The following is a 17815-nucleotide window of genomic DNA, read 5'->3' as shown; positions in this document are numbered from 1 at the left end:
CACATGTAAGCACATACAAATAAGAAGTGCATTTCTTTTAGAATACAATGAGCTATACATTACTGTTTTCCTATGTCGTCATCACATACAGTAGTTAGTAGAAATCTGATGGAACTGGCAGGTTGTTGACTAGACCATCTCTTCATGGGGGATTTTCAGTATTTAATTTATTCTTTACAAAAGCATTCCCTTGAAAGGTTTTATACAAAGATGGAGCCCCCCTCCCACACACACACACACACTCCACACACACACACTCACCTTTTTGCACACTATTCTGGCAGCTGGACTGAGCACCTGCCATGCTTTTGAAAATAAAATAAATAAAAACTTTTTAGAATCCCCCATGAGGAGATGGGCTAGTGCAAAGCCTGTCAGCTGTGTCAGATTTCTACTACCTACTGTAAGTTCAGTATTTTAGTTTTCAGGGGCATAGCCATGATTCATGAGCATGTTTTCACTATCCGACATCGTGATCCGAATCCGTGATCGGGAATTGATCACAGAAGTCAATCACAAATTCTGCCGTTATTCCAAGTATTCGGCCCATGAGTGGGAAAAAATATCAGTAATTATCACCTGAAAATTTGCCGACTTTAACGGTTAATGTTAAAGCCCCCTTACATGGTAGAAACACCAAATGTGCCAGATATGTTAAGAAAAATAGTGGGAAGAATAGGGAATTTTATTTTTTTTTGCAGAAAGACCTTATAGTGTTTGAGAAAATTGATTTTAAGCTTTTAATGGTAAATAGTATACATTTAAATGTGGTAATAGTGGTACATGACAGTTAATGTATTTACTGAATTTACATGTATACTTTTTTCCTTTGAAACTTTAAAATCAATTTGCTCGAAAACTATAAGGTCTTTTTGATTTTTTTCCTCTTGTTCCCACTATTCTTCTTGACATATCTGGCAAATTTGGTGTTTCTACCATGTAAGGGGGCTTTGCTAATAACCACTAAAATCGACGGGGTTTGGCGCTTTTTAATCACAAATACTTTTTTTATTTGAAACTTTAAAATCAATGTTCTCAAAAACGTTTTGGTCTTTTTGAAAAAGAAAAATGGAGCCACTGATCACCTTTATAATCCCAGCAATTTTGGTTATTGAAGCATGTATGGGGGTTTTGCTATTAACTTTAAAGTGAAATCTGTGATCACGGCCGTGATCATGGATTTTAGACTACAAGTAATCAAGGCTAAAATCCGAGTCGAGTCCAGAGCTCGGATTCAAATGCGGATCACGATCACGGCATATCTGGATTTTGATTCTGCCGTGGCTGGATTTACTCAAATTCGTGATTGGGGGTATCTGAGCATCACTATTTTTGAGTCCTACAGATGCAACAAGCATGCAGCCAGTGGAGTCAGACCAGAGTCAAAACATCTACATCCTCATTCTAGGCCAATGACTAAATTATTAGAGGCAGATCATCAGCACAGAAGTCAGGCAGCTGGCTTTGTTTATAATGAAACAGACAGCCTCCATATCCCTCCTACTTCAGGTTTAAAGCATCTTTGGTTTCCACAGCTGTAGTATTTTGAAAATAGTTAATTACAAAAACTTTTGTCTTGCCCTTTTACCCTCAGCTGTTTCTGCTTGACTACCTGTAAATTAGCGAGCTGTCTATAAATTCCAATACCTTGTTCACTGACATTGGCTGTGAAGGCAGTTTTGTTGTACTTATTTTTAAACTATAACCTATTCTGACTTTTCTTTTCTTCCTGCTAAAATGTGCAACCCTAAGAAGTTTTTAAAATAGTGTTGGCTACATAGTTACAGCAGAATATGAATCAGCAGGTGATCTTGAACTTGAAATACATCTTCGAAAGTGAAACTGCACAAATTGGATATGTTTTGGCTTCCTTACATTAAAGCGTCTCTTCTGCAGAATATATTTTGAACAGAAGATAAATAGCCCCATTTTGCTATATGTTTTATTATGCAGAGTGGTGTTTTGTATACTCAAATGTAACCAATGTCTGGGAACAAAATTGAAATCAATAAAGTGCAGAAGTCAGTGCAAAGTACACAAACCAAATTGCACCGGATAACAGCAGAAAAAAAAATAGGTACTGGAAAAATGCAGAGGAGCTTTAAGCTAGTAATGCAGCATAGTACATAACACTAAAGCTGTTATAGAAGTAAATTGCCTTTAGTAAGTAATGGTTTCCAAGCCAACAGTGATTCTTTAAAGGAAAAAAAGTATTAAAGAGAAGAGAGAAAACGGAAGGCTCGCCAAAAAGATATATATTTTTTTCTTTATGTTTTCTTGTCCTGTTCCTATTTTTTATGAGTAAGCACATTAATTTCCCAAGGCTGTGGATAAGTTCCAGAAAACCCTATTTATAACTAACTGTCCTCTTCAAGTGTAATTCCAGAAGCAGAACATGGACAGTTTAGTTTTCAATGGGGTCAGTCTGAAATCCAATCATCTATTATAGCATGTGGGTTTTAATAAGATTCTTTAATTGTTCCTGTATATATTCTCCATTTCATGTTTTCCAAGCCCTAGCAACATACCCATAGCTTATGAATGAGCAGGTCATAAGAGCACGCGTTTATATCATTTGACTGTGTACCTTGAATCATCCAACAAAACCCATAGGTGAACTGACATATTAGACTTGGGAAGGGACCAATTATGGTACATGGGTGAAATCTGAAAATTAGGGGGTATATCCTGCAATGTAATACTGCAAGCAACTATTTGCTTTGTCTGGTGTGTGTGTGTGTGTGTGTGTGTGTGTGTGTGTGTGTGTGTGTGTGTGTGTGTGTGTGTGTGTGTGTGTGTGCACATGTGCTTGCAGGTGTGCACATGTGCTTGCAGGTGTGCTGACTATACTTCAAAAACAAGATTGTCAGCTATAAAACCAAATTCCATTTACCCACTGCTCTGTGTTTATTATGCAGTCTACAACCTGATCCTGCATTGCAAGCAATCCAACATAATCATAAAAGTGTCTGCTGTAATAAATATTATTCCAGTCAGCCTGGCTCTATTTGGCACGTTGCCAGGGAGAAGGAAGCTTGTTATCTCTCCTACCACATGCCTGATCCTCACTGATAGACTGAGGGCAGCTCAGAGTGTCCTGAGGCTGAGACCTCACCCTTCTGGACAAGCTATATATGGGGAAGAAATGCAATCAGGATTCACTTCAGTCAAAGCTAGTAAAGGTGGAAAATGCCTGAAACAGTTTTCTCTTTATTTACTATATAAAATTCACAGAAATCAAAATGTGTCCAGTTCAATACATATGTTTTGTAAGTAGAACAAATATCCATCTATTTACCTATGTTTTTTTTTCCTGGGATAGTGTGGCTGTCCCTGCTGCTTTAACAACTATTTACTTTTCAGTCTGTAACAGTAGCTGAGATGCAGGAGAATTACTTAATCCAGCACATCATAGCCAACAGGGCTCAGTACAAATACTAAAAGACAAAGACAAACACTTATATAGCGCTTTTCTCCTGGTGGGCTCAAAGCGCCAGAGCTGCAGCCACTAGGACGCGCTCTATAGGCAGTAGCAGTGTTAGGGAGACTTGCCCAAGGTCTCCTGCTTAAATAGGTGCTGGCTTACTGAACAGGCAGAGCCAAGATTCGAACCCTGGGCTCCCATGTCAGAGGCAGAGCCCTTAACCATTACACTATCCAGCCACTCTCTAAATACTAGCTTCTCTGCATTGTGAATAGGCTCAGTGGCGGACAAAGCCAACAATGGCCCTGTGCATAATAGATGAAGCGGGCCCCATGTAAGTGGGTGCAGTCATAACAGATCATGGTTGGATCCAAACAATTCCGATAAGATAAAAGTACATGAACCTAGGTCACATTCTGTAGGTACTGTATTAATGTAGCACACATTTTAAACTTGTATCTGACTGGGGCGTACCTCCCAACTTTTAGAGTTGAGAAAGAGGGACACTTACGCCATGCCCCTGCCACACCCCTGATCACGCCCCCTGTCACACCCCTAGTCACGCATACCATAAAGATTTCATATGAAAAATATGTTGTTTTAAAATTCTTTTCTATCCTGGTTCATTTTCCTTCATATTAACATTCTAAAATTAGTAATATATTACATTATAGGATGGGAATAAAGTTTAGAGTCAATCAAACACGTTTTTTAGTAGAGAAATACATATATGTACATACAAAGAAAAAGTCCTGAAAGAGGGCCAAATGAGGAGGAAACAGGGACTAACGGACAGGGCTTCCAAAGAGGGACTGTCCCTCCAAAAGGGGAGCTATGTTGGGGTACAAGTTGTAATCATGGTTTATCTTGAGCAGGGGTGCCCACACTTTTGACTTGCAAGCTGCTTTTAAAAATCCGGAGCCCGAGAGATCTACCAACATTTAAAATAGCCAGGTATAGGTGCCCCCCATATAGATAGCTAGGCACAGGTCCCCCCATATAGCTAGGCGTTGATGCATCCCACATATAGCAAGCTAGGCATAGGTGCCCCATATAGATAGCTAGGCATAGGTCCCCCCATATAGATCGCTAGGCATAGGTGCATCCCACATACAGATAGCTAGGCACAGGTCTTCATATAGATAGCTAGGCATAGGCCCCCCATATAGATAACTAGGCATAGGTCCCCCATATAGATAGCTAGGCATAGGTCCCCCATATAGATAACTAGGCATAGGTCCCCCATATAGATAGCTAGGCATAGGCCCCCCATATAGATAACTAGGCATAAATCCCCCATATAGATAGCTAGGCATAGGTGCGCCCCACATATAGATAGCTAGGCATAGGTGCACCCCACATATAGATATAGATAGCTATGCATAGGTGCACCCCACATATAGATAGCTAGGCATAGGTGCACCCCACATATAGATATAGATAGCTATGAATAGGGGCACCCCACATATAGATATAGATAGCTATGCATAGGTGCACCCCACATATAGATATAGATAGCTATGCATAGGTGTACCCCACATATAGATAGCTAGACATAGATGCACCACACATATAGATAGCTAGGCATAGGTCCCCCCATATAGATAGATAGGCATAGGTCCCCCCATATAGATAGCTAGGCATAGGTCCCCCATATAGATAGCTAGGCATAGGTCCCCCACATGTAGATAGCTAGGTATGGGTGCCCCTCTCCCTCCACCAGCCACCGTTCTCCTCCAGATTGTGCTCTCCTACTCATTGTCACCCCCTTCACTGACCCTGAATGCCCGGGGAATGCAGCACTGAAACCTCTGATTAGCGGCGACCAGCAGTGGAGAGGAGAGCGGAGGGTAACGACATGTATACCAGTAAAGCACTTCCTGTATATGCGTCCTTACCCACTTTCCTCTCCACTGCGATCACAACTAATCACAGGTCTCAGTACTGCATGCCTCTCTGGGCATGCAGTGCCAGGCAGTGAGCGGAGATCCCAACAATGTGGTGGAGGAGAGGGGCAGACCGGGTAGGAAGGAGGTGGGCAGGGAAGGAAGGGGGTGGGCAGAACACGGCTCTCGCTTGCCGCGCCTCTCCCTTTGCCTCTATTGGCTGTGTGCTGCTCTGCGTAGGGCAGCAGAGCAGCACAATTAGATGATATGCCAGCGCTGCATAGTCAGCGTCTGGCGTACTATTTTAAAATGCCAACCATGATCTACCCAGAAGTCCTTTGCGATCTACTGGTAAATCGCGATCGACGTATTGGGCAGCCCTGCTCTTGAGTTTCAGAGAGAAATACATGGAGAATGTAACGATTGGTGTCAGCACGCAGAGAGAATCTGATTATTGGTGATCTGTAGTATCACCAAGAATGCAGATATATACCTGATTATTGATGATCTGCAGAATCACCGATAATACAGATATATTGCTAACCTCTGGACACATATAGGTATGTGAGTGTTTGGTGTAACAGTAGTACTTTGAGTAATGCACCTGCTGAGCAGGTGATCCGAAGCAGCAAGGAATACTACTCTAGGGCACAGGAACCTTCCAGCAGCCTGAGACTCTCCAAGGGGTGGAGTCAGGCCAGAGATAGGAAGGACCAGAGAGTGAGTGACACCTGAAGGTGGATGTCACTATCTGATCTGGAGACTATCTCTTAAGAGGAGAGATAGCTCTCGAGGTCGGGCACGCCTGGTCGGCAACACAGGGACAGATAAAGTACAAAGACAGGAGGCTGATTCAATATCCAAGGCAAGCAGGGTCTGGCAACGGAATATCAGATATGCGAGGTACCGAATCAGAGATCAGAGGGATAGTCAGGAAAGCAGTAAGTCATAACAGATATCAACAATGCCTAGTCTGGGTGTGAGGTCCTTGGTCTCTACACCCCGGAACTAGTCTGAAGCATAACAGATTGATAATGCAAGTTCCCTAGTCTGGGGGTGAGGTCCTTGGTCTCTACACCCTGGAACTAGTCTGAAGTATAACAGATAGATAACACAAGTTCCCTAGTCTGGGTGTGAGGTCTGTGGTCTCTACACCCTGGAACTAGTCTGAAGTACAACAGATAGATAACACAAGTTCCCTAGTCTGGGTGTGAGGTCCGTGGTCTCTACACCCTGGAACTAGTCTAAGCATAAACAGAATAACAGTACAAGTAATCTGGCTCAGTGTGAATTCCCAGGTCCACCCGGTTCAAACACACTGTTGGATCTAACTATGGTCTGAGTGCTTCCACGTAGTGTTCGCAATGGCAGACAACTTGAGACTGGCCAGCAGTAACTATATATGAAGTAGTGCTCTCCAGCACCACCCCTAATTGATCAACCAATAGTATCCTGCTCTGGAGTCAGCTGATCGGCGTGATCAGCTGATTTCTCCTTGCCCAGTATAAGAGTTCTGCCTCTCAGCGCACGCGCGCGTATTCCTAAGCCTGTGTGCACTAACAGACTCAGCCACACCAGACACACGCTACCGCGTGCAAACCGCCACGCTGGACGCGGAACCAGCCGCCTTACTGTTGTTACATGCGGCGACTTTTCCGTGTTCTGCCCTGTTACCAGACGCACGCTTCCGCATGCAAACCACCGCATTGGACGCGGAATCAGCCGCCTCCACAGCAGCACACGCGGCGGCTTTTTCGCGTTCTCTCACAGAGAAAAGCCTAGAGAATAATCAGGCGCTAAATGGTGCAATTGCATGGGCCCAAGAGGACATGTAGCCTCTGTGTGGCTGCACGGCCTGCACGGGCCTATGTCCACCTCTGAATAGGCTGCACTTATATCCTATAACCACTAGATGCTGCAGTACACATAGTCAGTTTACATTCTGCAGTGCAGCACCGATATGAGAAGTTCTGAGAGATGTTGGGGCTGTTATAGTTTACATTACTCCTTTTATTATTCTCTCTGGGAGCTGTTGTGAGTCATATAAGATGACTCATTGTTGTATTTGTTGTTGGGTTTGCTAAAGAAATTGCATATTAAGGTTTGTGGGAAATCTTAGTATGTGTGTTTTTCATACAGGACACTTCCTTTTATTTAGAGAAGTCACACAAATGCATTTTACTACATCCGAAGTTTATCATCATTTAAATAGATCTGAATTGTCCTTAAAATGAAAACAATTGTCAAACTGTGTTACTTTGTTCTCATTGGTGTAATACATGTCCGTTCACCACCTTACTCTAGCCTCTGCTTTCCTGCAAAAGATGAAGGATGTCTGTCATGGGCTACTGTTAGCATTTTTACTATGCCAAAGTAAGGGTTACAATGAAATGTGCTAGAGATCAGAGAAGGACAGTTGGTACTGTAGAGGCCATTCTTAAAGAGAAACTCCGACCAAGAATTGAACTTTATCCCAATCAGTAGCTGATACCCACTTTTATATGAGAAAAATAATGATTTTCACAAACAGACCATCAGGGGGCGCTGTATGACTGATTTTGTGCTGAAACCCCTCCCACAAGAGGCTCTGGTACCGTACGGTACTCTGGGCAAACTGTCACAATGTAACAATGTTCAGACAGGAAATAGCTGTCTGTTAAAGCCAGACCAGCTAGAAACAGCTCCATAATCTGCCCACAGTAACAATGTCACCATGTAATACAAGTCAGAATGTGAATCTGGGAGAGGAAAGATTTTACAATGAGCAAACACTGACTAAATCATGTATACATAATTATTGTAAAAATGAAGCACTTTTTTTATTACATTATTTTCACTGGAGTTCCTCTTTAAAGGACCATTATCGCGAACTTTCAAAGAAATAAACCTAAAAAAAAGATATATACTACAAAAAATGCTAGTAGAAGGGATAGTGAGGGGTTAACAATTAGTTAAAAAATAAATCACCCTGCTGTTTACACATTCACAGCAGCGTGAATGTGACAGCTCTTTACCGATGGAGGACAGCTCGTATCTGCCTGACTAAGATCAGGAGGAGACAGTTTTACTATTAGCTTGAAATGGCATTAGCAGCCTGCAGTACAATCTAATAACCTTAGCCAGGCAGATACAAGCTGTCCTCCATCGGTAGAGAGCTGTCGCCTTCATGCTGTTGTGAATGTGTATGTCCTGGATCTCAGCTTGATGATGTCATCAAGCTGGGACCCAATACACATAGCAATGGTGGCTAGTTGAGGTGCAGGCAGGAGAGCACTGTGCTCATCCCAGGAATGGGTAGAGGTGATATGCTACTTACCCTGCATGCTTCCAGCTGTTAATCTCTGCATGGGCATAATTAGGAGAACCACAAAATCACCAGCAAAATCTGTAAGGAGAGGGAGACTACTGGTTCACCAGAACAAGCTTGGAGGAGGAACACTAGATAACTAAGGAAAACAATAATGGGCTCTTCATAGGCAACTATGTGGAAGCACAGGGGCTTCTATATATAAGCTTCAGAAGCAACAATGTAGAGGTAACTATATGGCAGAACTGCATGAGGCCACAATTTGAAGGCATAGCATAGCGGCCACTATAAGGGGGGCACTGCACAGGGGCCATTTTAAAAGAGCGCAGGCGACTCTATAAGGGGTGATATCACGTGGCAAGTGGGGTAAGTGTTGAGAGAAATGCTCTTGGCTGTCAGACAAGAGGAGTCAAGGTCTGCTGTACACAGACTAATTTCATCTAGTATGCAGAGGCGTAACTACACTTCATGGGGCCCCCCAACAAAACATTGATGAGGCCCCTTAATGTTCACAACCCTTCCATTGTCTCATCTTGTTGACCCTCACAGTCTGGGAGTCCATCTTACAAGGTTCATACTGTAAACAAGGTGTGACTATCAGGATCTTCCCAATCTAACATGTGAGAAGGGGAAGGCTAGTAGCCCCCCTCCAACACACACACAGCACACACACACACCACACACACCACACACACCACACACCACACACCACACACCACACACACCACACACCACACACCACACACACCACACACCACACACACCACACACACACACCACACACACACCACACACACACACCACACACCACACACCACACACACACACCACACACACACCACACACCACACACACACACCACACACACACACACACACACCACGCACCACACACACACACACACACACACACACACACACACTCACACACACACACACACACACACTCACACACACACACACACACACACACACACACACACACACACACACACACACACACACACACACACACACACACACACACACACACCTTTGGCCCCCCTGCAGTTGCAGTGGCTGCTTCCCCTTAGTTACGCACCTGCTAGCATGCATATGGGGCATTACGTCTAAGTTCCTTCATTACATTCTGGATATTGCTTAGCTTGATTTGTGTGCTACAAGTTGACATTCATTTTTCATGCTGCACAGAAATGCTGAACAGACACCTCTCCATGAGGGAAGTGGGGATTTTCACCCTTTGTTACTTTGTTCATAATTCAGGTACACAAATAACAGGACTCCATGTTAAGAAAATGCGTTTATAACCAAAAACAATTGCCTTCATTTACAGTTAGCTGAGCCAAAACACAAGTCATTGTGATGGAAAGGTGTAAAGAGACTCATTCTATCTGGGAATAACATTCCACACATTAGTAATGTGTCAGACAATAAATTATATTAATTCATCTGCTGCTGGCGATACTTGCATAAGAATGCATTGCTGAAACTCCCAGAAGTCCAGAGATTTATGAAGTGCATTATTATATTACCTGTTGAGATGCACTTTTTATGTTACTGTGTTTAGTAGCTTTAAACAACGGTGGCATGATTAATGATTGACTGGTATTTATGTTGTTGTTTTTTTTCTCTCTCTTTGCAGCTGATGGATGCACTGACTGGTCTGTGGATTACAAAAAATATCAGGTTTTGGTGGGAGAACCCGTTCGGATAAAATGTGCACTATTTTATGGATATATAAGAGCGAACTACACAATAGCACAGAGCGCTGGACTCAGCTTGATGTGGTATAAAAGTACTGGGCCTGGAGATTTTGAAGAGCCAATTGCTTTTGATGGAATAAGGATGAGCAAGGAAGAAGATGCTATTTGGTTTCGGCCAACCGTGACAGAAGATAGCGGTCTTTATGCATGCGTCATAAGGTAAACATTGACATGCACAAAATACAATGAGATCCAATGAGGTGCCGCAAGCACGTCACTTGCACTATATTTCTACTATATAGTTAAAGAGTTTAGTCTTAAACATTAAAATATCACCATATGTTAAACGTATTTAAAAAAAATGTCCTCATAGCTCTAAAAAACAAAAGAAAGAATTTTCAGATTAATAACAATTGAGCTCTTCTATGCTGTATGTAAAAGCAAGAGAACTTGGCCTTACAGACTGAAGAAGGAATATGGTAGGAAGGCCAGCAATATATGTCTGATATGGAATAATGTGTAAACTGAGTAACTAAGATGTATGTACTATAAAGTGTTAATGGTTTTATATTTAAAGTGACCATGATGAGTGAAGGGCTTTGAAGTCTTTAGAAAACAAATTGTCAGAAATCAGGTCCTCATTGTTCAGCTAGAACACCAACCCCATCACCCCCTAAGAACATGAGGCTGGTGTTTCAGCTGAACAATGAGGAGAGAAAAGAGTGTTTCCACAAGAGTATGGCATTTAAGAATGTTCATGACTCTATCCTACCAGCAGAGGGCAAAGAGGAGGCACTTGAGAGAACAGAGAGGCTTGAGCAGTTATTCAATAGTGGGGCTTGTCTTAGGACCTCAAGCCTCACTAGTGCATAACTGCTAAAGGCTTACTGTTCACTCACATGCCTCTTCTTTGCACTCTGCTGGCAGCATATTGTCATGGACATTGCCTCACTCTTCCTGCTGGTGGCAGCATTTGCTTGAACTAACGTAGACTTCCCCGCCCAACAGCAGGTGACCTCTTCTCGTCAGTGGATTGTCCCTGCAGTCTGCACAGACACACAGAGAACCACATTTTTTGGTAATATTTTGAAGACTACCAGACAACTGTTTGGTGGAAGTGAAGGAAAATAAGCCATGCTATATACAATTACGTACTAGTGAGATCACAGCAAACACACAGTGAAAAACAAAAGCCAAACAAGGACCACTCTATGGTGCATTAACTATATTTAAAAACTGCTTCTTAAAATTGAATCTCATTTATAAGATAATTCATGATGAAAGATTTGCATATCACCAAACAGGTGGGTACACAGAAACCCTCCATGTCCGTCAGCACAGGGATCTTCAACTGAGCCATGGCCAGCAGCTGGGTGCTCCGATGGAAGGGGATTCGATCTGCAACAGCCTGTTGGGTGATATGCATATCTTTCATCATGATCCTGTAAGTGAGATTCAGTTTCAAGAAGCAATTTATAAATAAAGTTACAGCACCATAGAGTGCTACTTGTTTGGAAGTATAAGGCAATGTTCATGGCAGCTAGGAAACTAGAAAGTAAGCCCTGTGCATACAGTACAGGGCTAGTACTTTGTGCCTATGCTGATGGCATTGGCAAAACTGCATGCAGTGTGTACTGATCTTTCTGTGAAAAGAGTTACTTCATTACCTGCTATGTAAGGTTATGCTGCTGGTCTTGCCACATCCTAAAGCCAAATAGAGTCAAATACTTGACTGTTTTAGCTCCTGTTGTGGTACCTGCTTTTACAATTTGTGCAAAAAGTGTAAGATTTTTAGTAATTCTTTGCCATGTCCAATGTGTATCTGAGGAGGTGTTTTCCAAGATTCATTTAATAGGATATAGCTGTTAGGGATGAGTGTGCAAGATTTGTGGAGCCATCATTCTACAAATAGGGCTTGCCGAGTTGAAATATTTGTTGCTACATGATGAGCACGCCTCCTTTAGTGTTGCCCAGGTAGCAGTGCCATTTTCAATGATCATCATCTTTATTAAGGAAGAGGGAATGCCTGCAGCTGTATATCAACTTTAATTAGCAGCCCTTTTGACAGAGACAACCTGGCCAATAAGTGTTAAAATTGCCAGAGACTCTTCCATCACATCTCTTCCACCACCATCACAATGACAGCATCCTCTGGGTCCCGATCACTTGCAAAGTCATGTGATTAGGACCCAAAAGAGGATTCGGGTGGAGGAAGAAAGGAGGAAGACGAGAGTTGATCCAATGTCCAGAACAAGTACATTTAAAGTGCTCCCTGCATTGCTCTGCATGGCTGAATTAGGCAGCCCAAGATCAGCCAGCTGAGGGTGCACTTCCCTGAGTTATCTTATACAAGATAACTCGGGCAGGGCTGCTGAACGGTTGAAGCACATTCTATACACATCACTAGGAATGAGCAAGAAAAATGTAAAAGTTTAACTTGGTTGGTAGCAAAGCCCCCATACATGCTATTATCATTAAATTTGACAAATATGTTAGGGTGAATAGTGGGAACAAGTCAACCACATTTCTTAAAAAAAAAAAACGTGTAGATTTTGAGAAAACTGATCTTAAATCATGATAGAAAAATGTTGTTGTTTTTGGGTTTATTTGCATGGAAATGATAGATAATGTATTCTTACCCATCAGTATGGCAGCTGCACATATATCCCTGGCAAGAGCAGCGGATTTGTTGACAGGGTTTTGATGGGGTATTGACCAACAGGGAGCCCAGGGGCAAATGTCTATTCTTTTGCTGTATAGCTGCATTACTGTGTGTAAGGATCCCTGGCAATTATGTCTATTATTTTGAATAATATATATATATTAAAATTACTAACCCCCCCTTCCAAGCCTCTTTCTTGTCACCCATACAGGCTGCTATAGCCTTGTGGGGCTCCACAGCCAGAGCTATATCAGCCTGCATGGTCCATGATATGGGGGGCTCTGGACGAAAGGGCCAGGGAAGCCTTCCCTTCACCCCAAAGCCGTTTTCATGCCATGGACAAGGGGCCACCTCCAGTGCCAGAATGGAGGTGGAGGTAACTATCCCAGGTCATTGAGGGTAGGAACCTGAAGGGGTACTTGTGGTGGCATCTGGGAGCCATAATTAAGACCCCATCACCTCTCCCTTATCCATTTTTACAAAGAGATAGAAAGTAAACAAACACATCCCACAAATAATACTAATTTTATCATTCTAAAATAATACATACATTTAACTAATATTCCCACTCTTACCAACATTTTCAGTAAGGTTCCGACACCAATATCCTCTGAGGCTCCACTGCCATTACCACGCTCAATGAACGGAGAATCCTCTGGCTACCTCTAGCAGTGATGCCATTAAGATGGTGGCTGGGGATTCCCTGACCCTCTGAGCCATGGAAGGATTAGGGTTAGTAAAATTAAAGAATTTATACATGTATGATGGGTCTGGGGGCAGAGTTCCCTCCCCTGGACGTTAAAAGTAGTGTGGCAGTTAGTATTAGGAATTGGTAGAGGGATGGGAGATAGTGTGAGATATAGGTAATAGACACTAAGAGAAGAATATAAAACCATCAAAAACAGTGTGTGCACATATAAACATATGCTATTATTAAATGTATGCATTTAGAGAATTACAGCTAGCTTAACCCCTTTGCGTTCCGTCGTTTTCACGTGAGAAATGTTCACCTCCCATTCATTAGCCTATAACTTTATCACTACTTATCACAAAGCACTGATCTATATCTTGTTTTTTCCGCCACCAATTAGGCTTTCTTTGGGGGGTACATTTTGCTAAGAGCCACTTTACTGTAAATGCATTTTAACAGGAAGAATAAGAAAAAAATGGAAAAATTCATTATTTCTCAGATTTCAGCCATTATAGTTTTAAAATAATACATGCCTCCATAATTAAAACTCACGTATTGTATTTGCCCATATGTCCCGGTTATTACACCATTAAAATTATGTCCCTATCACAATGTATGGCGACAATATTTTATTTGGAAATAAAGGTGCATTTTTTCCATTTTGCATCTATCACTATTTACAAGTTTAAAATAAAAAAAATATAGAAATATTTCATCTTTACATTGATATTTAAAAAGTTTAGACCCTTAGGTAAATATTTACATGGTTTTTTTTTTTTATTGTAATGTTTTTTTTTTTATAGTAAACATTTTATTTGGGTAGTTTTGGGAGGGTGGGAGGTAAACAATAGATTTATAATGTAAATGTGTGTTTATTTTTATTTTTTTTCAGGTGTAGTATTACTTTTTGGCCGCAAGATGGCGGCCATGAGTTTGTTTACATGACGTCACTCTAAGCGTAGCACACGCTTAGAGTGACGCATCGGGGAGGGAACAGCCAGAAAAAGCACAGCTTCCGAGAGAAGCTGTCGCTTTTTCAGCGGGGGAGAGGAATCAGTGATCGGGCACCATAGCCCGATACATGGATTCCGTGGCTACCGAATCCGCGGCCGGGAGTGCGCGTGCACGCGCGCGATTGGCCGCGGGAGTGCGCGGTAGCGCGCATGGTTCCTGGACGTAGAAACTACGTCCAGGAACCAAAATAGGATAATCAAGGTTGAGTGAATTAGTGTTAAGAAAATAACATTTAGAGCTTGAAGATCTTATGTTCAGCTTCACAAAATTCCTTTACCAGAAGGAGAATTCCATGCAGATACCAACAAGTGAAGGTATTGATTCTGCTGCTTTCAGGTGCCCCCTCTTTGTGGAATATGACATTTCCTGATTGATTGAAGGGAACTGGAACTGTAATGAAAATGCGTTATAACTGGTAAAAATAGCAAAAGAGAAAGAGCTTTCATCTTTGAAATCAGTATGTCCAGAGGACAATAGTTAATTTTCTGTGCCATTTTTGTGCAAGTCCTCTAAATGGTGAAATTGTTAATTTTGCAATCAATTTACCTTTGTTGAATTTCACTGCTCAACATTGTTAATACTGTATATGCAAGGTGACCTGGGGTTATGTAGAAAAAAATGCCATTATTTAAAAAAAAAAATGAACTTCTTTTTTTTTTTTTAAGCAGAAAGGCAGCGCCCAATCACTTTTTCTTATTGCACTTTACACATCATTTCTTTAAATTGGCACTTTTGTTATTATACAATTAGTTATTTATGCAGTAAAAAGCCTTCCTTAAAGGGGTACTACAGCGAAAAACTGTAAAATTTAAAATATGTGCAAACACATACAAATAAGAAGTACATTTTTTCCAGAGTAAAATGAGCCATAAATTACTTTTCTCCTATGTTGCTGTCACTTACAGTAGGTAGTAGAAATCTGACAGAAGTGACAGGTTTTGGAGTAATCCATCTCTTTATAGGGGATTCTCAGGGATATATTTATGTTCAAAAGCACTTAGTGAATGGCATTTACTCTGTCCAACTGCCAAAAATCTGTGTAGTAAGCAGGGAAGCTGGCCAGCATCTTTGTATGAATCCTTTTTATGGAATATCTTTATAAAGAATAAAAGCCTTGCTGAGAATCCCCTATGAAGAGATGGACTAGTCCAAAACCTGTCACTTCTGTCAGATTTCTACCACCTACTGTAAGTGACAGCAACATAGGAGAAAAGTAATTTATGGCTCATTTTACTCTGGAAAAAAATGTACTTCTTATTTATATATGTTTGCACATATTTTAAATTTTACAGTTTTTCGCTGTAGTGCCCCTTTAAGCACTTCCTGCAAAACATCCTATTTTTGCACTCATTAGCGCAAATAGCATTTTTATAAATATATTTTTTGTTGAACTAAACATCCTTTGATGTGCACGAGCTTTAACATGCCTATGGACGGGGATGAAGTGTTGCACCTGTATGTAACTGTCACTTAGAAATACATGTTGCCCTTTCAGTAAAAGTACCTTGTTCTAGACACTTGTACTTTAAAGTAGAAGCCCAGATGAACAATGCATATTATAGAAATAAGAATATATCGGCCTAGTCTGTAAACATGTTTGTAGTTCTGCCAGTCTGGTCTTACTCCCCCCCCCCCACCCACCCACCCACACACACATACTTTTGTATTAAGTAGAAAGAGGGGTAATACAGATATTTTATTTTTTCAGTTTAGTACTTGTTTCATCATTCTCATAATCCAATCAGTAATGGGATGTTGCTGAATTAATTGGCTGAAACAGAAAACAAAACAGAGGTGTAAACTGAAAATGCAGTGCAACAGAGGTGTGTTAATCTCTAGATTATATTAACATAATTGCAAATATTTTCCTTATAAAAACAGTCCATATTCAACATTCTTTAAAGGATACCTGAAGTGAGAGGGATATAAAGGATAGAATATGTTTTTCTATCCCGGGAGTCAAATTCATGACCTTTTGCTTCACAGTCAGAGGCAGCACCTCTGTGCTTTCACAGTTGACTGAGGCTGGCATATTTATTTTAAACAATATCAGATGCCTGATAGCCCTGTTGTTTTTTTCTGGTTTCATTAGTGTCTGAATCACACACCTGAGACAAGCTTGTGGCTAATCCAGTTACACTTTAGAAAAAAACTGATCTACATGCTTGTTTAGGGTCTATGGATAAAAGAATTAGAGGCAGAGGATCAGCAGCAGGACAGCCACACAATTTGCATTATTTAAAATGAAATAAATATGGCAGATATTTCTCTCATTTCAGGTGTCCTTTAACTTTGTACCGAGTCATTTGTTTGAAGCTAGAGTTTGTCTCCTGGTGGAAGATAGAGATAATACGTAATAGAAATACAATACTTGCAGTTTTATGTTTATTGTGTACCTCATCATCTGCAACATATGAAGTGATTTAAAGGTTTATAAGTGAGCATGGATTTAATAAAATCATGCAATTGGTCAGTATACTCTTCATTCAAAGAGTATGCAGATTAAATAATCCACGAAAACTTTATTTTCAGTAATGGGCTTTTGTAATATGAGTAATTGGACTCATGTGCAGCGTTGGTATATAAAAAGCATCCATACATTCCTCTGAATATTGCTAATCCTAATATCACAGCAAGCCGTGCAGTGGATGATCGGGAATGACCTTCAGGTTACTGATGGTTCTGCAGAAACTACAGTTCTTATAGACATTCTGTTCATAATATCATTACCTTCTTAAAGGCGGAACTCCAGGGCGACAGCTAAATTCACTGCTGAATATATAATTTTTGAACTGTTTTATTTTCCAAAAGATTTCACTTTGCCTGGTGGACCATATGGGCTTGATTCATTAAGACAAATAGCATGCCTTATCCGAGTTAACACACCTTATCAGAGATAACATGCCTTATCAAAGTTAACATGCCTTATCAGAGTAGCATAGTGAGCGCTACGAACGTATGCCTCCTAATTGGCAATGACGAGAGCTCCATTCATCCTGCCCCGAGCCCCTGCAGGTTCGTAGCGCTCGCTATGCTACTCTGATGAGGCATGTTAACTTTGATAAGGCGTGTTAGGTCGGATAAGGTATGCTATTTGTCTTAGTGAATCAAGCCCACTGAGTCCAGAAT

The 17815-nt window shown here is 41.3% G+C and overlaps 1 protein-coding gene across 6 annotated transcripts in view; it reads left to right on the top strand.

The window, feature by feature from the left end:
* Positions 1 to 17815, top strand: part of IL1RAPL1 (interleukin 1 receptor accessory protein like 1) — a 1893014-nt gene that overhangs the window by 1092043 nt on the left and 783156 nt on the right. For all 6 annotated transcript variants that reach the window (XM_068265642.1, XM_068265641.1, XM_068265643.1 and 3 more), the window contains one exon: positions 10259 to 10538. In XM_068265642.1, the coding sequence (XP_068121743.1) occupies positions 10259 to 10538 (280 nt within the window). The remainder of the gene's footprint in view (positions 1 to 10258; positions 10539 to 17815) is intronic.

This window comes from Hyperolius riggenbachi, chromosome 2 (genome assembly GCF_040937935.1).
Source record: "Hyperolius riggenbachi isolate aHypRig1 chromosome 2, aHypRig1.pri, whole genome shotgun sequence".
NCBI lineage: Eukaryota > Metazoa > Chordata > Amphibia > Anura > Hyperoliidae > Hyperolius > Hyperolius riggenbachi.
The sequence above is the reverse complement of the archived record's forward strand: the minus strand, read 5'-3'. Positions and strand labels throughout refer to the sequence as shown.